Below are 20,122 nucleotides of genomic sequence, written 5' to 3' on the forward strand. Positions count from 1 at the left end.
CACTGTCTGGAGCTCTGGTCTATGTTCTACATTATCACAAAGAGTAGCTTTACAGGAGCTTGATGGCAGCTTAGGATCCCCAGGATTCCAGGTTGTGCCGGGGCCAGATATCCTGGGCAGTGACTTGGCTTCAGATGCTTAATGCTGTGTTCATTCCTTAGTCTCAGCAAACCCTTACTCAGCCCACTAGATTAATTCTACTTCAGTGTGCCGTCACCCTTCAGCCACCACACAAGATCTCAGAGGTAGATGTTCTTTTTGAGCACCTCGGTGTTCATCACCATCACCTCACAAAGACACAGGAAGGTCTGAAGGACTGTCTTTGGAGACTGGGGTCCTCCCGAAAAGCACTGCCCCCACTGTGGACTGTGGTCTGCTCCATCTCTTGGTTTTAAGCCGTTTTTTCCTCCGATTAGGAAAGCCTGAGGATGTGCACACAGAGACTTTGAACTCCTGCGTCGCTCAGCGTTGGGGCTGGAAGTTCAGTTTGTGCCAAGCCAGAGGCGTGAAGTTCATGTCTGGATCTCAATTGCAGTTAGGCAGTGCGTTCAGCTCGTTGTCACGGATAATAGAACATTTGTGTGTACGGAAAAATGTGCAGACTTGGGGTCTTTTTGTAGATCTTAATCTTTTCTCCAGGATTTTAGCTTTAATGTAAAAAGCCAGACATTCCTAAATGTCCTGGCTGTGAAATTCACCCATAGCACATAAATTGATGGCTCCTATAGAGGAGCATAAATCACTGCACTGGGCTGGAGTTCTTCCACTGACTGCAGGGAACGAGAATTGAAAAAGCCTTGTGTCGTGTGCCCTTGAGTGTGCTGACCATCACCGCCAGGGCACAAATAGCCCCGGATGGGATCCAGGTGTGCCAAGGGCTGTGTGAAGCTGCAGGTTTTGAACACGTAAGTGGAAGTCGCGGCGGTTTTCTGCTCTTGGATCAGTGAAGCGGCGGAGGTGTTTCCTATGTCCTCACTGACTGTAAAACCAGAAGAGCCGTTTGCATCAACGGCCGCCGCCGCCCCAGCTGCGCGCGCGCAGAGAGCGGCGTGGGGGCGCTGTGAAGAACCGCCTCGCGGTCGCCGGTAGGAGCTGTTTCCCGCCCGACGCGTCGCGCGCGCTCGTGTGACGCGTCGAGCGCCGCCCGCCGGCGTCACGTGCGCGCGCCGCGACCCGGCTCTGCTGGCAGCGGCCGGCCGGGCAGCCGGAGCCCGAGGCGGCGGCGCTATGGCGGGCGGCCCGCAGGAGAACACGCTGCTGCATCTCTTCGCCGGCGGGTGAGTGTGGAGGGCTGCTCCCGAGGGGAGCTCGGCGGCTGTAAGAACTCCCGGCGCGCTCTGAGGGCGCGGTGCCTCGGCGGTCGGCTGCTTTTAATTCAAAACCTCGCTGGGCTGCTGGGCTGCTCTGCCGGCAGCGGGCGGCGCGCCGTGATGCGCTGCGGGCGCTCGGATGGAGGGCTGGGTGAGGGAGCTGCGGCCCCTGGGCTCTGCCTTTTCCTGACCCGAAAAGGGCCCGTTCGGTGAGAAAGAATGAAAGAAAGAGATAGAGAAGGCCTCGGTGTTACTGCACGACGGACTTGGCGTGCCGGGATGCTGCTGCTGCTTTGTTTTTGCTCTTTCAAGGGGTTGTGAGTTTGGTGTGTCGAGAGCCTGGGATGGAATAGACAAAAAAACACCCTGTGAGATGGCCTATCACGGTAATTTTAGCCGAAGTCTAGTGAAATCGTTATGATGTGTAAATTAAAAATAAAAAAATCAAAAGTCCAGCAAGAAAATCCCACCCACCCACCTACTAGGAGTGTATGTAGTAGGTCTGTCCGTGTCAAAAATCTTTTTTTTAATGGTTTAGGCTCACTGAGCAGTGAGATAGCTGTAGTGTTTGCCAGCTGACGAAGTTCAGAAGCCCACATGAAGCCTATTGTTAATCTGCTTAATAGCAGACATTGCTGCTTCTGTTGCTAAATGGAGAGAGGAGGTTGGCTGTGAAGCAGTAAGTTCATTTAATACAAATATTAAAGCCAACAAAGCCAAGTTTTTCAGACACACAGCCCTTCTTCTGCTGGCTAAAATGGTTGCATTGTTGTAAGTACTCTCTCCCTGTTGTTTTTCCATTCTCTGCTGGATCCTGTGCCAGAAACTGAACCTGGATGTGCCCATGCAGCCATTTGGGACAGAAACAATGCCTCTGCAGAACTCCAGGTGTCCTCATGTAACTCCTTGCACAATAAATAAATTGGAATTGTAAACTCATTGGGGTTTTAAATTAGCACTGAATGTTCAACGTCTTCCTTATTTATTTTGTAACAGTCTCTGCTTTCCCTTAAGTTCTTAATAAACATTTTATGTGCTGTAGCTGGGAAATCATTAAGTTCAGACTGGTTTCAATAGAGCGTGGACGGAAAGAATAGAAGCACAACAGAGAATATCATCCTGGCCTCTTAGTTATAATAAGATTGATCCATTTTTAAGACAGTTCTGAAAGTGTGGCATGGAGGAGAGAGATGGTCTTTTGGGCATACAGGCCTTTACAGGTTAATTGGTGAGGCTGGTTCTTGTTCTGAATGTGCTCAGGAGGCGCAGAAAAATGCACCATCATTTGTTTGGCTGTGATGTTACAGAAAGGACAGTGAGATAGCAAATGTAGTTTTCCTTGTACATCAGCTGATGCTAAGGTGTTTGCACTGTGCAGATAAGGGTATGAGTGTCTGTGCCCACCTGCTATCCCAACACGGTTCTGATCGGTTGCCCACATTTAATAATGCTGTTACCTCTGCTGTTCGAGTCAGAAATACAGACTTCTTAGGGCTCACTGGATGGAACAACAAACTGAACGTCAGCTTCAAACTGTCATACAGAACCTGCAGAACCGGGTTCTCTATGACAGATAAAATTATCCCCTCCTGTAGAAGAAAGTGTTGGAAGCTCAGACTGCATTATAAGTTGTGCAAGATGCCGAGCTTTGTTCCATGGTAAAATACTTTTCTGCAGGTGAAGCTGGAGGAGCTCATTCACTTCAGTAATTTTGTTTGAGATTTACTGGTGGTATTACAGTAGCTTCTTGCAAAAATGAGTATGGGATGGTGTGTCAGATCTCAAGGAAATGCAGTGCAATTTCTTATGTGTGCACAAAAAAGGCAAGTCAGTGTACTTACAGATAGAAACAGTCATTGACTTCCTCTTGCTTGTTTTTCATTTTAAGATTTACAGTAATAACAGCAGGCCAAAAGCTCTTGGGATATTGATGGGAAGAGGACTGTGAGGGCAGAGAAGGTTTCAGAAGCAACAAACAGAATGATGCTTATGTTGTACAACAAATGCAAGCTGCTTTCAAGTCTGGGTTCTTCCTTCCCTGTTGAAGTCAGTGGAGTTCTTGCTTATTTTTGTTCAGGGAAAACTTTGGCTCAGGCTTCAGCAGAGGTGACTTCATTTTGTCTTTCCAGCTGCAATAATATTGTTTGCTACAGGGATTTGCTAAGAAGTGATTTTTAAAGGCAGAGCAAAAGCTGAAGGAACTCCTTACTGTGATTTATTTTGTACAGGTACTGAGTGGTGTCTATTCCTGAACCTCAAGAAGAGGTTTTTTTTACTGAAACTAAAGGAACTGTTTCTATGAATAAAATCACATTTGTGACTTTTTTTCTGTTTGCTGTTGAGGCTTAACTCTGTAACTCCTTCCTGCTACTGCTGTGAAAGGCAAACTGAGACACCAAGCAAAGCTTCCTTAAGCCACCTGGAAGGGACTGGAAGCGTACTTTGGGAAGGATTGTGAAGTGATTTGGTAAGGCTGACAATACCAGTAAATCTCAAACAAAATTACTGAAGTGAATGAGCTCCTCTAGCTTCACCTGCAAAAAAGTATTTTATCATGGAACAAAGCTCAGCATCTTGCACAACTTATAATATGTTTGTAGAATGGAGAGAAGCAACCTTGACCTGAAGCATGTATTTCTGTTATGCTGTGTATGTTATAGCCCTTAAGCTGATAATGAGATTTGCTGTCTTTCAGCCCCTTATCTAGTTTAGGTTCTCATCTGCTTGATGTAATTCAGTAACAGTGCATCACTGAGGAACACCAAGTGCAGGCAGCAATACACACACCTGATGACAGCTTTATTTGCTGGAGGTGCTGTGGATGCTTTATATCTCAAAACCATGAAGAACAGTCTATTGTTTTGAAGATGACTTTCCTATGGTTTCTGGGAATGCAGCACCTCACGTTTGCACTCTTGATGAAGCAGTACTGAATATCAAACATGCAGCCTGCTTCACTGCTTGTGCTGTGCGTTTCATGCTAGGCCATGTGGCACACGTCAGCAAAACAGAATGAAATCCCTATCACAAACAAAATCATGGGGAAAATGGCTCATCTCAGTTTGCCTTCAAGAAAAGCAGATGCACTGGTGCTTTGTGCTGTGCTTTGTGCTGATAGTGCCACTGAATTTAGCTGAACAGAGTCCTGCATCCATCAAAGGGGCCCAGTCAGTAGCACCAAATGCAATAATCTCTGCTCTTAATTAAGTTACTTGGCATCATCTATATCAGTTGTGCTAGTGGGTGCTGAGAGTTTATTTCAAATGCAAGTCATTGGTGTACTGGGGGTGGACTTTGTAAAAATAGAAAGCTGCCAGTGAGAGAAAAGTTCAAATTGAATTTTGAGATTTACATTCTTGGCGTGGCTTTTACACAGAATGTTTTCTTTTTATGGGGGGAAATAATTTTTCTGCAACTCATAATGCACAGCACATTGTATCTCCATAAGCACTCAGCCCTTGGCTTGAGGATATGAAACGTGCTCCTGTGTTTGGACGTCACAACTCAGAAATGTGTTTTACTGCTCCAATGGTAATGTATGCCTGGCTAATGTGTATCCAGAGGGAGTGTTTGTAGCCTGAAGTACAAACACTGTTTTTCTGGCAGTTTGCAATGGGCCCAAGCTGGTGCATTGTTGGGTGTCTCACACTGAAGGGATCTGTGTGTGTGATGCATGCAGAGCAGGGCTGGGAGCCCCTCATGTGCTTGCTGTGTGACTTGTCAAAGGTAGCGTGCCCTGCGTTTGTTTCTGAGCAGGTCTCTGTCTTTTGACTGAAGGCAGGTTTAGAGATTGTTGGCCTTTTAGCAAGAGAGTAATGGTGGTGAACACCGCTCACATCTCTGGAACTGCAGTTCTGCATGGTGTCTCATTAAAAACCTCATCCTGATCGGAATTAAGGCTTAAATCTGCAATCGAGGCAACACCTCCATCTTCCCAAATCAAATGGATTTGGCTGCATATTCACAGCAGAATCTTTCAGGGTTAGGGCTGTTTATGTAGCTGAGAGAGGCTGGTGGTTGTTTTTCCTTCCCAGATGAAGGTATTTGGAACACTGTGGGAATACAAAGTGTTTCTTTTATGCACAGCATGTTATTCAGCCATCTTTGTGGGAATAGAGCAACGCCAGGATTTAATGGAAACAAATTCCCATGTGGAGGAAAATCTGCTCATCTGAACAAGATGTCCAACACGTCACAGTCCCTAGCAGAACTGTCTGCTGCTTATTTATATTTGGGGCATGGTTTATGCATCCTATTGACATTCTGAGAATTGCTCCTTTAGATAATGCTTTTTTTCTTAAATGGCATGCAGGCAACATTCACTCTGATCTGTTAAAAGTGACGATGCAGATACTCATTCCCTGTGTTGAATACCAAGGGATTACATATACATTCCCAGAAGTACTCAAATATTCAAGTCTGCATAAATTAACTGGATTATCAGGCCAAAAGGATGAAATTCCAGAAGTGAGCCATGAAGAAAGAAGACAGCTGATGCAGGAGGGAACATGCCAGAGAGGCTCAAAAACGTTATGGCAAGATGTCACTGTAGTTTGAGCAGCTGGTGGGTCAGAAAAGGCAAATGGAATTTCAGTGTTGTGAATTTATGGGGTGTTACTATGAAAGTGTTGTTCTGGTGTTCATAAATGATGATAGAAAACACAGCAGCGTTGTGTTGGTAGATGAATTAGCTATTAAGGAAATGAAATTATTTTCATGGAACTCACTCAGACTTGCTGTTATTCGAGTGTTAATTAAATACATTTATGTACTGACTATATGTAGTGGGGAGAGTGGCGGCGTGGATCTGCAAGAGGAACTCTCAGAACACTTTGTCCTTGCATTTAAAGGTCTGAGCTCTGGGGACATGAAAGGTTTTGCTGGAGGAACCATTCCTGGCCTGTTCCTCCCAAATCTGGGCTGAGGCATGTGAGTGACATGAGAAGCATCTAAAAAGGCAGGAGAAACAGAAGTGACGCCCACCAACAAAAGGCTTGTGTCCAAGCTCTCCTTCAGTACACAGGACGATCAGAGATCCTGCGAGGTCTCTGTGAACAACGTCATTCTTGATCCCATGGCACACACCTAGTTCTGTAAACAACTCTGTGACTTTATTCAACCATCAAATCTTAGTGGTCTGAAAGAGATGAAGGCAAAGCTCTTTCTTACAGGATTTGTCACTCTGAATGTAAGGATTTTCTCAATTTGGTTACGTTTTCCCTCCCTTAATCAGGGAAGAGGAGGAAGCAAGTTTCTTTAAAGGAGAAACTCATTGAAGTATTGCTGTTAAATCAGATTGCCAGGCTTGGTCATGTCAGTTTATTCTTTTGGATAATTGTGTCTGAAATGCACAGTGCTTGGAATCCAGGAGCCTCAACAGTATTGGCCAACAATTGTTAGTGTTTAATATGAGGCATTGAGCAAGCACCAGGTAATGCCTTTGTAAACTGGTGTGTATTTTTTTGCTGCATTTTTTTTGCCAGTCTTTACCATTTTCATGCTTAAAAGTGTTTCTCCTGTTAAAGTAGTTCACATACAGGAAATACATGTTAGTACCTCTGTTAATGTCCTTTTGTAGTTCCCTGTTCCCAAACGTGCACCCAGAGTTCTTGCTACTCTAGCAAGGAATTCTTTACATGCAAATCAAAGGATGGGATTAGGTTTTTTCTTCCTTTCCCTCTCATGGAGAATTACTTAAATCACAAATTGACATTAACATCAAAGAAAATTAAGTTGTAGATTTGTGCTGCTTTCCAAGGGAAGTCTAAGCACAGGTTTTTGAAGGAATAACGTACTTAGATGCTTGTACAAACAAAGAAAATTCCTTGTCAATCTGTTCAGCTGTAGGAAATGCCTTTGGAAAAGAAAAAAACCAACAAAAACCTCTTAAGTCTTCCTAAATCCGAACGTGTTAGTTTAATAAAACTAAGTGTCCTTTTTAGTCATCCTCAGAATTATTTTTAGCTGTCAGGTTTCAAAGAAGAGGCATTCAAACATGATTGAGGAGCAGTGACAGAGCGAGGTGTTTGACCAGGAGCACTGATGAGAGTTGGGTGTTGTGCACTGCTGTGTTCCTGGTGTGCTTTTTGTGAGCCACGCTGCATTAAGATGAGCACGGCCTCTGCAGCAGAACAGGCAGCTCTAACGTGGCTCCCCAGGCTGTTGTAGCATAATATGAAGCTCAGTGTGTTGTTTTGGTGTAACAACCTTCATTCAGCCTGTTTGCTAGCTTAGGGAATTTCCAACTTTAGCTCCCGTTTCCTATTGCGTGGCAATAGTGATGAGCAGCAATTATATTCAGGACTAGTTTCATATTGGGGATTTTTATAGCTCTTTGATGCTTCTTTGGTATCACCTTTGATAGGTGATAGAAGTAATGGCTGCTGGTGGTTTTCCATCACTGTACTGGAACATTCAGATATCATCCCAGTCTCAGTAAGAAACTGATGTGTGATCCTCAGTGGCAACCTTAGCCTGCCCTCCTGGGAAAGGTGTAACAAGAGGGTTTGGAACCTTTTTTGTGCAGTGTGGTACAGAACATTGAATTCATTGTGTGAAGCTCTGCAGTAAAAAATAGTCGGCCCTGGGTAATGTAAAAAGAGTGTGTCTGGAAATCCTCAACCCTGATTCAGGTGTGTTTATTTCCTAATATGCCTTGAAATCTATTTTTTATGATAGAGCTCTGTGTCAGGAGTGTGAATTAGGTGAGTTTGTAGCAACAGATTGAAAAGCTTCCAGCCACCAGCAGTTTCTGTATTATTATCTGATTACAGAGAGAAATCATGGGTTAAAGAAAGGTGTTGAAAAAGCCCTAGAACAAGAAAAACAAGGAGTGAGACAGTGCTAAGAGCAGGATAACAACAGTTAAAAACTATATCACATTCTTTGGAAATGTGGGCAAACCGAGTTAAATGCCCTTATTAAAACCATAATTTGAATTGTTTCTGCCATCTACTGAGTTTATTTTCGGGTGGATACCTTTCAAGTAAGAGGACTTTATGCCAGGTGGGATTTTTTTTCTTTTCTTTTGTATATATAAAATAACGTGGATGTAGCACAGTGGCTCCCTGACCACCTTCTGTTCAAGGAAAATCTCCCTTGGAGTGGCCTCCATTCACTGACTCACAGGCTGCAGTCTCCAGGAGTGTGCTCAGTTCAGGTGTGTCACTGATACTGCCATCAACCAGCCTTGTAACTCCTCAGCATTAAGTTTCCAGCACAACAGCTGTTATCATAGGGCAGGCTGGGCAAGGTGGGTGTGATGCACTCCAGATCACTGGCCCTCCTTATCTTGGAGAAATTTGACCTTCCTTTCAGAAGTTGCCTTGGAAAATGCCTGGCTGCTGCTTAGAGTGCAGCCTGAGCCATCTCCTCTGCCTTCCCATCCCCTTGCCCAGAGACATCCTGGTTTCTCACTCAATTTCTCAGCTTGGATGTCTCAGAAAGAATGGGAGGTGCTGGAACAGGCTGCCCAGACAGGCGGTGGGGTCACCATCCCTGGAGGTGTTTAAGGAAAGGGCAGATCTGGCCCTGAGGGACCTGATGCAGTGGGCAGTATTGGTGGTAGGTGGCAGTTGGTCTTTTTCAACCTTAATGATTTTACGATTCTATAATCAGCGTGTAATCAGTGCATGTGTAATATTCCTGTGCTTCTGTTATCAGGCCATGGGAATTCTAATTAATTCTCTTTAGTAGCCTGAAGAATGGCAGCCTCCCCTGTTCCCACCCTCCCTCGCATCCTTGCAGCTTCCCCACACCAGAGAAGTTGATAGCCATTGTTTTTAAGAGAACCTAACTTGCAGTAGAGAGCTGTTGTAATCATAACTGTTGAAATGGTGGAGGATTATATTTGCTGCGTACAGTTTCTTAATTCCCAGTCGCTTGTTCTCAGCTGCCAGCTTCCTGCTTCCCATAGGAAGAATCCATCCAAGGATATGTCAGTATTAGGACAGCCACCTCTGAAACATGGGTGCCTCTGAAGTTTTTACAGGCAGGATTCCAGCAGATGATCAGCCATGGATTTTTGTTGGAGTTGGGAATTGTTTTTGCGTTTCACCCTTCCAACCTCATCACTACATGGGATCATCATAAGTGTTTCTCAGCCTTCTCTCCCCTCCCACAGGGCTTGGGAACAGTCTCCCTTGCCTGATGTGGAAACAGCTCTGCTTCTGTTAGGTTATCCACAGTGTGGAGCAATTGGAGTCAGTTATGCAGTTTTTTATTTATGCTCTGTGCTCTTGTGACTTGCTATATCTGTGCAGCTACATTTTACTGACTGCCTTCTATTTAAATTGTGTTTTACAGATGTGGAGGAACGGTTGGTGCCATCTTTACTTGTCCCTTAGAAGTAATAAAGACTAGGCTCCAATCTTCAAAACTGGCCTTTCGGACTGTCTATTACCCACAAGTCCAGCTGGGGACCATCAGTGGTGAAGGAATGGTCAGGCCAACATCTGTTTCACCTGGGCTCCTTAGCGTTCTTAAGTGAGTACTGTTCCTCTTGTCCTTCAGTGTTAATTGACACCAGTGATCTGAGTTTCAATTCCTCGGTTCAAACAAGGAATGCAGATTTTGCTCCAGGCTTGCACTGCAGGGATACATGTCAGTTAGGCAGTAGAAAGATAAATTATTCTTTTAAAAATGCATGAAGTTCCTGAGTGTTCCTTTAAGCTTCCACAGGATTTTATTGCTAGCACTCAGAAGCACATTGATTTGGGTAAGTGTCTGAGAGTATTATTTTTAATCTGCTTTTAAGATTTTTGTAGTTATTATATTCTAGGAGTCAATGCACACTGCATACTCCAAGCTTTGTGTTCAATGTGCTTTAGCTTGAAGGAGCTACCAGAAAATATTCTGGGGGAAAAAAGCCTTTTTTTTGTTTCCTTTTTCTTTTTTTTTTTTTTTTCTTTTTTTTTTCCAATAACAGGAAGACTTTGAGCAACAGAACAGGTAATCCTTTCTAGCTGAGGCCAATTCTTGGCACAGTGGTTGAAGGGCTGAATGAACTATGCACTCTGTCTTTCCTGGAGCCATTCCCAGTCTTCTCTGAGTAGCTGGAATGATACTTTTACTATTGCTGCCCATGCTATTTAACAGGTTGATGAAGTAAAGTTTTGATTTCTCTCTCTTTGGAGCCTCATTTAAAGGTGAGAGTCTGTAGCCTTTCCTCCTCCTTAATGGGCCAGTGTTGTAATGAGATTTCTGATTCTCTGTGTTTTGTGATGCATGTCAGTCACTGATCCATTTTCAAAATTGATTCTACTTGAGTGCTAATTTGAACTAGATGACCCCCAGAATTCTCTGATCCCTTATATTATTGGGAGGAGCTGTTGACTCCATTGAGAGTGGGGAGGCCTTGCTGAAATCAGAGAGCTGGGCAATCACCAACCACAGGAGGTTTAAAAGAGCGAGTGCTGGATTCAGCACATAAGAAGGGGCAGCTCTGTCTATACATACAGTATTGGAAGGCCACAGTGTGGTTTCTCTGGAGCCTTCTTTCTCCAGGCTGAAAAAGCCCTGCCTGTCTTTGTAGGAGAGGTGCTCCAGCCCTCTATAAAAAGATTGTATACATCTTTTTTTGTTCATAGGGCGCAGTACTTCAAACAGGGCCTCAAGGGTAGAGAAGGACAACCATCCCCCTCGACCTGTTGGGCACCCCTCTTGATGCAGCCCAGGAGTTGGCTGCATGCTGTAGTTGGCCTTCTGTGCCACAGTGCACGCTGCTGACTCGTGTTCAATTTATCATCTATCAGGAGCCCCAAGTCCTTTTTAGCAGGGCTGCTCAGAGAGTTCCCCTAGTTTGTATGCATATGTGGAATTGCCCTGACTCAAGTGCAGCACCTTGACTTCCTTGAACCTCATTAAGATCACAAGGATTCATCTCTTGAGCTTGCTCAGGTCCCTTTAGATGGAATGCCTTCCTTCTGTATCAGCTGTGCCTCTCAGCCTGGTGTCATCCACAAACCTGCTGAGGGTGCACTCAATCACATCATCTGTGTCTGATAAAGATGTTTAAAATACCGGTCCAAAGACAGACCCCAGGGGACAGCACTTGCCACCAGCCTCCACCTGGACCCAGAGCCATTGATCACATCCCAAAGTTATGGTTCAGACATCATGCAGCGCATCGAGTTTATTTGGATCATTGAGCACATCACAGGGTAATGCAGGATGGTCCTGCTTAGATCAGGTAATGGAAATGCCAAAGAAAATACTGACTAGCAAAACAAGTTGAATGATTTATGTAAGGCCAACACACTTGGCAGGTTGCCTGAGGAGAAGCTGCACAGTTATGTAACAGTACAGTGCTAACTCGAATTCTCTGCAGAGCTAGATGCTTAGAGTCATTCTGGGACTTGAGTTTCTGTTATAAACAGAGCTTCTTTCCCATGCCAAACACTTTGTATTCAGAGGTGAATCTACAGCAATTCGTGACCGAAAGTATAACTCAGTGCCAATTGCCTTCGGTTTTCTTCTTTCCCTTTCTGCTTTTTCACCTTGCAGCACTGGTCTAAAGACAGCTGTTACTAAAGGAAGTAATAACTTAAACTGTGGCTGTTAATTTATTTCCTTTTCCCATCTTTCTCTAAGATCTCCCTTATAGGGAAAGAAGAAATGGGTTAAAATTAGGTCAACCTTTTAATGTATTTATTAAGCTCATTAAATTTGGTTGACAAATCTTTATTTCATTTCACCCCAGAATTTCTGTGGTGACTATGATCTTGATTTCATTTTACTTGAGGAATTGCTCAGCTGCATGTATCACACCATGTTTTTGACCTATTTAGTCCAGAGGATTAAGAAGTGAGAATGAAATAATCATGCAGTCTGTCATTCCCTTGCTGACAGTGTCTGTGAAGCACAGATAATGCTATTGATTGTGATCTTTCTGATGAAACACAAACGTATGAAGAAAGAGGAGTAAGTTAGATCTCTTATATCCTTACACCCCTTTCTGAATCCTGACCATACATACATGGCTGAACTGGATGTGACTTGGATCCTGTTTTAGGAAAACTGTATGGCTGAGGAAGCAGCCCTTCAGAGCCCTGCACATAAAATCGTTCTAGAAGACTTAAAGATGCTGAATATGAAAGCTCCTTAGCTGCTGTAAATAGAAGAAAAGTAGGTACTCAGGAGGGCAGGTTAAGCCTGCTGCTGTATAGAAAGCACTCCAGAAGGTCGGGCTGTTTTTGTCTAATCCCTTTAAGATTCTCATGAGTCACCCCAGCTGGAAGCTGCAGTCGTGACTGCTAAATGACAAAGAAGGAGTAGTTGGTGGATCTGTCTCCTTGGAGACACTCAGCTCTGGAGTTTACACAGAAAGTTCTACTCCACTGCAGAAACAAAAAACATTTCAGGAGCTCCTATGTATCTTCAGCCTAATGAGCTTGTTTTTGGAATCCGCAGGGGACATTCCCAACAGTGCTAATGACCTAGAAAGCAAACGGAGAATTGGGCAGTACAAACAGATGCACGTGAACTTCCCCTGGGACCTGGTGTTATCTGGATTTTATTGCATGGTTTTCACGTGATGAGCCTTTATTTCAGTTGAGGTCTACTGCAGCAGACTGTGCACTCAGCCCCTGTGATTACTGGACCATATCTGGCTCTCGCTGGTGAATAGTTGGCTATTTACCAGTGTTTGGGTGTTAATTCAATCCTTCTGAATATGTGCTCTGTTAATAGGGCAAATAATTGTGTAAAAGTAAGTCTTTTTCACCTGAGCAAGCGTGGAACTTGACAGCTGGACTATCATAGAAGCTCTAGCTGAACATGCTTTCCAAGATGTGGGGAAAAATGGATGAAAATGGCTTTGGAAACTTGGGCTGTAGCAATTGCAAAACTACAGGAAAACATTATTGGATTATTATCCTGCTTTACACCTGGTCATGAAATCTAGTGACACACAAGGGTAGTTCTGTAGTTTGTGGCATCCTTTGGAGTCTTGCTATGAACTCTTTTGAATGCCCTCAAAACCAGAACAGTTACTCTGAACTACGTGGGGGAGCAGTAGAAGGGTGCAGCATTCAACTTCCACTGGGAAAAAGTGACTAATTGTGAAAGGGGAAAGAGTGCTGGTGGTTTTAAATTTTTCGTGCCTCTATTCAGGCAACCGACTCCTAAACTGCTTAAGTTTCCTGGATACAGAGAATGACAAAAGTATTCTTTGTTCTTCAGTCAATTAGAATTGGATTCTCTGTGAAACTATGAAGTTCAATTCCTTTCAGCTTTCAAAAATGGAAATTGTACCCTTCTGTCATACGACACGCATTCGCCTGCAGTGCACTGAAGTCTTACAGCACAGTGGTCTTTATTCAGCAGTGTATAATTCTGCTAATTTTCTTATAATTCTTTTGTGCCGTTGTGAACTTACTAGTTTTCAAACTAACTGATTGTCTGCCAGAATAAGAGTAACTTTTAACCTAAATACTACCTTTTTTTTCTCTGTTTGCTTTTATTTTAAGGTCAATTCTGGAAAAAGAAGGACCAAGGTCACTCTTCCGAGGTCTGGGTCCAAACTTGGTTGGAGTTGCACCATCGAGGTAAATAGTTAAGCTGTTGCCAAAAAGCACATTTAAAGCATCAACCCAAACATTGCAGCCCGTTTGCGATATAGAAGAATAGGTCATAAAATTATCCCATCCATAAACTGCTTTGCAAAGCATCAGACTGCATAGCTTTCATGTCAACAAATAATTCTAAAAATCATCCTTACACTTGTATAGCACTGACTTTCACTTACATGTATCAGTAACTAATGCATTTAGTACCTGTTTCTAGTCAATATTCATATTCTCTTCTTAAAAGGATGGAATACTATGAAAGTCAGTACTGTTTTTTCTAACAATGAAGCCTCAGTTTGTCATTTTTTGACTTCTGTAAACTTCTGTATGTGTGTCTTAGCTGGTTGTTGTGATCTGTGCTTTCTGTTATCAGTGGAACTTTGTTCATGATGCTATCCTCAAAAAAATAATTAGGAGGGGGGAATATTTTAATGTATTACTACAAGTGTGTGAAACTGCTTTTAGTTTAAGTCCAGGGTTAAGTGCTGCCAAGGCAACTATAGCTCTGACCAAATGTAGGGAAAACAGAGGCTCAGAGTGGGATGTTACAGTCCCAAGGGTACAAAATGTATTAAATGCCAGGGTTGGCATTAATATCCAGTCTAACTTGCTTTAACAAAACCACGTTGCTTCACATCACAGGCTTGGTATGAAAGTAAGATCTTTCTACCCTGTGGGTGTCGAGTCAGATAGTGGCACCTTAGAGCAAAAAAGCTTGTATTCCTGCAGATGGACACATCATACAGAGGCCCCTTTTTAGAGAGTCCTCTTTTTTCTAGAGGAGGTAATACTGTAATGTACCTAACTTGATGTCATGTGTATTATTGCTTTTCTTCTGTTCTTTCTTTGTTTTTCCACAGAGCTGTCTACTTTGCGTGCTACTCCAAAGCCAAAGAGCGATTTAATGGCATTTTTGTACCCAACAGCAACATTGTGCATGTCTGTTCTGCAGGTTCTGCAGGTACGTGTTTGCAGTTCACTTTCCATATAGTCTGCAGCAATACTCCAGCATTTGGTCCCTTAGCAGTACCTGCCATGCTTGTGTTGGTGTCTGCATGGCTCTGAGATGCACCTTAATTTTTTGAAGTATGTATTCCAAGCTGTTATCAATACAAGACTTGTTCTCAGTAGCTAGAAAATGAATGGAGGTTATCATTAAGATAGGGCCTGGACTTTCAGTCTGTCAGTACAGGCTAATAGATAATTCCTGACTGGGGTCTGTGAATAATTGTGACATCTGTACAAGTACAGGCTTATAGATCCAGAAAACATTGGTATAGAGGATCTACTTTCTAGGAAATATATCCAGCAATCATCTCCATACAAGGGTGAGATGAGGAGATGTAACTGAGAGTGTGGAACAACAGTATGTATAAGGTGTTCTTAATGAGCCAAAGTTCAGAGACTATAAATAAAATCTGTGAGTCTGGAAACATCTCGTTCTCTCACAAACAGACAGGAGTGCTTGGCAGGATTGCTTTGGAGACTGTTAAGGAACACTCTGAGGAGTTTAAATTGGTGTTTCATAACACTACTAAAAAGGGGTAAATTTGTTCTTCTTAGCACCTAGTTTGAATAACCACCTATCTCTGCTATCTAAAGTTTGTAGCAAAGTTGTTGCACGTGTTTGTGCCAACCCACCAATTGCCAATGCAGTCATACAGTCCTACTCTGTTGGCACAGTGCTTTCTGTAGGTAAAGTGTCCTTGTGAATAAGTTATGGCAGTGCTATTTATTGATTTAAACTTGTGTGGTTTGGCCAAGTTTAGCATTGAGGAAGGGTTTTAGGAATTGCTGGAGCCAATGAAACTGATAGAAACACATGCTTGAATGTCTTTCTGATTGAAGACTTTCAGTAAGAACATTGTAGAACCATGTGCCAGGTGCTACAGCTACAGAACTGTGAGTAGTGGCATGACCTGATGCTCACCTCTAAAGGACAGGGACCCTTTCAGTGCTAGTGAAATATTCTAACATCAGCTTTTGGGGGAAGCCAGAGATAGACTCCACAGAGCTCCATCCCAGAGTTTGCTAGCTCTTGGCTTACCTTGTTTGCAGAGGAGCTGTTTTAATGTTCGATGCTTCGTAATGTTTCTGAATTCTTCTTTGCAAGTGAGAATAAACTTTTATTCCAATCAAAATGCTATAAGAATATTTCTGAACAGTTTAAAGCAAAAGTTAATAGACATCAGCAAACCTTTGATACTGCTTTAGCCAAATTATTTTGACTTGTTGTATTTTTTTCCTCCCAGGATAAGGAAATAGCCTGTTCTTATTGGAAGAATACTGCAAAACAGCTCCACTAATTCAAGTGTCAGTCAGCAGAGTGATCATTAAAAATGTTTGCCAGACTGACCCCATAGCTGTGGGTGGATTCAGTTGATGAGGTAGCTCAGTGGCACCACCTAGAGCCTTGGGGAAAGCAAGACACTAATACATGCATGTTTTCCCTGTCTATTTTTGTAAAACCCAGTCAGTAAGTAAGCTGTCTTGCCTACAGCGTTGTTTAGAAACATGAAGTACGTAGGTGCAGAAAGAAAAGAGCCCTTAAGGCCATTGACTGATGCCTTCTGGAGCTTTCTTAACACAAGATAGTTCTCTGGCTGGAGACAGATTAGAAGCTACACACCTGTATGTTGTCTGAAACCCCTGCAGCTGGTAACTAGAACTGTCACTGCACAGTGTGTATAGTTCATTTAGATAGTTCATTTCATATAGTTCACTTGCTTGAATTGTGTGGACTGCCTGAATTCAGTTGTACTTCTGTTTTTCTTTCCACTTTTTCAGCCTTTATCACAAATACCCTGATGAATCCTATATGGATGGTGAAAACCAGAATGCAACTGGAACGGAAGTAAGTAACTGAAGGAGATGGGATGCTGCTAAATGGCTAAGGGAGCCTCTGGAAAACTCTGAACATCTTAGATGTTTTTTTCTGATAGCTGTTTAGACTTTGGTAGATCTTGCCTTATTTCCCCAGTTCTCACTTTCATCTTTGAAGCTACCATCCTGGTCATGCTGGATGTTTAGGTTTTGGGTGTTGGGTTAATCTGATTCACAGCTTCTATAGAGGGATGTGGAATTTGCCTCCAGCCTGTGTTAGATTCAGGTTTTGGTTCCACTGTAAAATTCCAGTAAATTTAGATACAGCATTAATTTGCCCTCAGATCCTGCTTTAAAAAGTCTTCTGAACCTCAGGGGTTGGTGTTGAGGCTCAATACATCAGTGACTGAAGTGCTCTGAATGAGCACTAATAGAGACTGCGGAAAGGTCAGGGGAGCCCACGTGGGGAGCCAAACGTGGCTCACAGTCCTTGTCCCACTTGGCAACACCCCTTGTGCTGGCCCTAGACCATACAGACACATGTATTACAGCTGCACACTGAGGCTGCTGATACACAGTTAAACAGCTCTAAGCAGAGTGATGTTTTTTAAATTCTAATGAAGCAGGATTTGTTTAATTTCATATAAAGTTCCAGAGGCAGCAAGAATCTGTTGCAGTGGTTTAATGTTCTCATACTCCCTTCAGCATTGTGTCACGGTTAACCATAGCTCCTGAAGGCAGAGGGGGAATTGGGCACTAATATCTTCCAGTTGGGTGATTCATGGTCACTGGTGGATATTGAAGCAATGAGGGATTCAGGTAATAAAGTGACTCGTTAGAATGGAAATTCTTTCCTGCAAGGATGTCTTATGTGAAATAAGCAAGATCCTTTAAGACACCATCACTTATAAATAATTTATAAGCCTCAATTCCAGCACTTCACAGGGTGTCACCTTTGAGCAGAATGCTGCCTTGTTAAAATGAAAGACTGTTTCTCGTGTGGGAGACTTATGTATCTTGGTCTGCTGAAGGTATCTTTAAGTGGAATTAGTAGTGTAATGTAAAACAGTGTCTCTTCAGTACTTATTGTCTTTTAAAGCACTGATGTGAACTGTCACAGACTAGTTAGAGCTGGAGCTGTAAGAATTATTACATGTATGTACGAATTTGCAGAGCCAAGTGTGGATTCTCAGCATAACAGTCCTGCTCCACACAGCTTTCTTAGAAGATTTTTGAAGTAAAACTTGTTAGAGAACCATTCTGTAGTTCTGAAAAGTATTGAAAGCCATCAGGTTTTTTTGTTGTTGTTTGTTTCAACCTTTATTCTCATTCTGGGCTCATTATATTTTCTGTGTTGTTGTTGTTGTTTGTAGAGTCAGAGGTTCAAAACCAATGAATGCTCTGCAGTGTGCTAGATACGTGTACCAGATGGAAGGTATCCGTGGTTTTTATAGAGGATTGACTGCCTCCTATGCTGGGATTTCTGAGACCATTATCTGCTTTGCTATTTATGAAAGTTTAAAAAAGCACTTAAAAGAAGTCCAGCTGCCCTCCTCTTCTTCTAACGGAACTGAAAGGAGCTCCACAAACTTCTTTGGACTGATGTTTGCTGCTGCTGTTTCCAAGGGCTGTGCCTCTTGTATTGCTTATCCACATGGTATGTTAACTTTTCCACTTGTGACTGCAGAACAGCTGTTGCCTCCAATGCAAGGCAAACAATTAGTTTTATGCTTGTGAAATTCCTGTCTGTTCAAACGGCCTGTGCGTGTTACTGTGGCATGTGCATGTGCACTGAGATTTTTAGTACTGTTCTTATTATTCCTGCCTAGCTATGTAGTCACTAGCATTTCCTCATTTCAAAGCTACTCCAAAAAAAGCTGAGTGCCTGTTGCATCCATTCTCACTAGTAGCCTCATTTATATGAGTCTCAACTGTTTTTAGAAGCTTTTTATACATTTAATTTATATGCAGACTGAATAATAGTGTTGTGTGGTATTTGGAAGTTATTAAGTATTTAGAAGAATAAATAGGTGAATAAATAAGTGAAGGTTTCTGATTATCTGAATTTGTATCTGAAGTAATACAGACTCAGAAGAGGGTGCATGCATGCAAATAGGGGGGTGGGAAGCACTCAGTGGGTAAAGAGTGGTGTTTCTGGAGAAACCAGTGAGTGTCATTGTGGTTTTATAGAGCAGTACTGGCTATGTGAGTATCAGTGAAGTGTTTCATTTTGTAGCAGCTTGACCAAGCAAATAATCCATTTTTTCTACATGGAAGGGCTCCCCTCTTTAACATTCTTCTTGCCTAAAGGACAAAGCAGGCGGGATTTCACGTCTGAAAGCCCTGGCTAGCAGGCAATGGGTGCAGGGAAGTTTTCTTTTTTGATCTTGGCACGTTTCAGGGATGTGTAAGTCTTGTTAACCTTGGGCTCTTGTTTTACTTTTCTGCAGAGGTCATACGGACACGGCTGCGAGAAGAAGGCACTAAGTACAAGGCCTTCATTCAGACAGCACGGCTGGTAGCACGTGAGGAAGGCTACCTCGCCTTCTACAGAGGACTTTTTGCCCAGCTCATCCGGCAGATACCAAACACAGCCATTGTGTTGTCCACTTACGAGTTAATTGTGTATCTGTTAGAAGACCGTGCAAAGTAGCAGAGCCAAGACTGCTGTTACTGACTGCAGACCAATTTCTTCGTTGAACAAACAGTCCTTAATGACTGACGCAGGTTGCATTGTTGGTGGAAGAACTGCAAGTCTGTGATCACCTGCTGAATGTTTTCCTTTTGGATTCATGCTTTCTGAAAGGTTTTGAGTCATTAACGTTAATAGTTAATTATAACTTTTTTTTAACTTAATGATAATTAAGCAGCTACTAAATTAAATTACACTATTTAATTTAAGTATATGTTTGTCCTTTTTCCTTAAGCACAGCCATTGTGGTCAAGGAATGTACCTCATACCATCAAGTGGTCTCTTGGACTGATGTTCATTAAACTGTATTAAAACTGAAGAACTGGCTTGGAATTTTGAAACTTAGTCTTCCTTCCACTACAGTCGTATCATCTTTTAGCACTAAAGTAAGCTTATGTCCAGATAACTTTGAGAGGTCTTCTAGTTTATTTGTGGTACATCACCTCTTGCTGTGCAAACATTCTGCAGCGTTCAAGAGGCACACCAGAATCTGTTAGAAAAGCCACTTACACTGGTAACATTTGCAAAATAAGATTTTGAAGTGGGAAGCTCTTCAGTTAAATGGCCTCAGTTACAGCACTGTGCATCTGTGCACCAGTGTTTGCAGACTGACCTGTCCTAACTGCTTTTAGACCTTGCTTTTGTGAATGGCTGAGAGCATAAGGACAGTCAGTGTTCGAGGCATGGCCACCCTGTAGAAATTCCATGAGATGTGCTACCTTGGTCGTGTA

General features: G+C 42.8%; 1 protein-coding gene across 2 annotated transcripts; it reads left to right on the forward strand.

Moving 5' to 3' along the window:
- The first annotated feature begins 1,152 nt into the window (after positions 1-1,152).
- Positions 1,153-19,600, forward strand: SLC25A33 (solute carrier family 25 member 33). Of its 2 annotated transcripts, none has more exons than XM_052691460.1 (7): positions 1,153-1,277; positions 9,615-9,794; positions 13,778-13,855; positions 14,737-14,837; positions 16,664-16,730; positions 18,073-18,356; positions 19,150-19,600. In XM_052691460.1, the coding sequence occupies exons 1-7, from the start codon at positions 1,228-1,230 to the stop codon at positions 19,350-19,352; spliced, it is 963 nt and encodes a 320-aa protein (XP_052547420.1). In that variant the 5' UTR covers positions 1,153-1,227; the 3' UTR covers positions 19,353-19,600. The 2 variants fall into 2 exon arrangements, with proteins under 2 accessions (XP_052547420.1, XP_052547421.1); XM_052691461.1 differs by lacking the exon at positions 1,153-1,277 and adding an exon at positions 2,140-2,198.
- Positions 19,601-20,122: the final 522 nt, after the last annotated feature.

This window comes from Tympanuchus pallidicinctus, unplaced genomic scaffold, assembly GCF_026119805.1.
Source record: "Tympanuchus pallidicinctus isolate F22 unplaced genomic scaffold, pur_lepc_1.0 scaffold29, whole genome shotgun sequence".
In the NCBI taxonomy this organism is placed as follows: domain Eukaryota; kingdom Metazoa; phylum Chordata; class Aves; order Galliformes; family Phasianidae; genus Tympanuchus; species Tympanuchus pallidicinctus.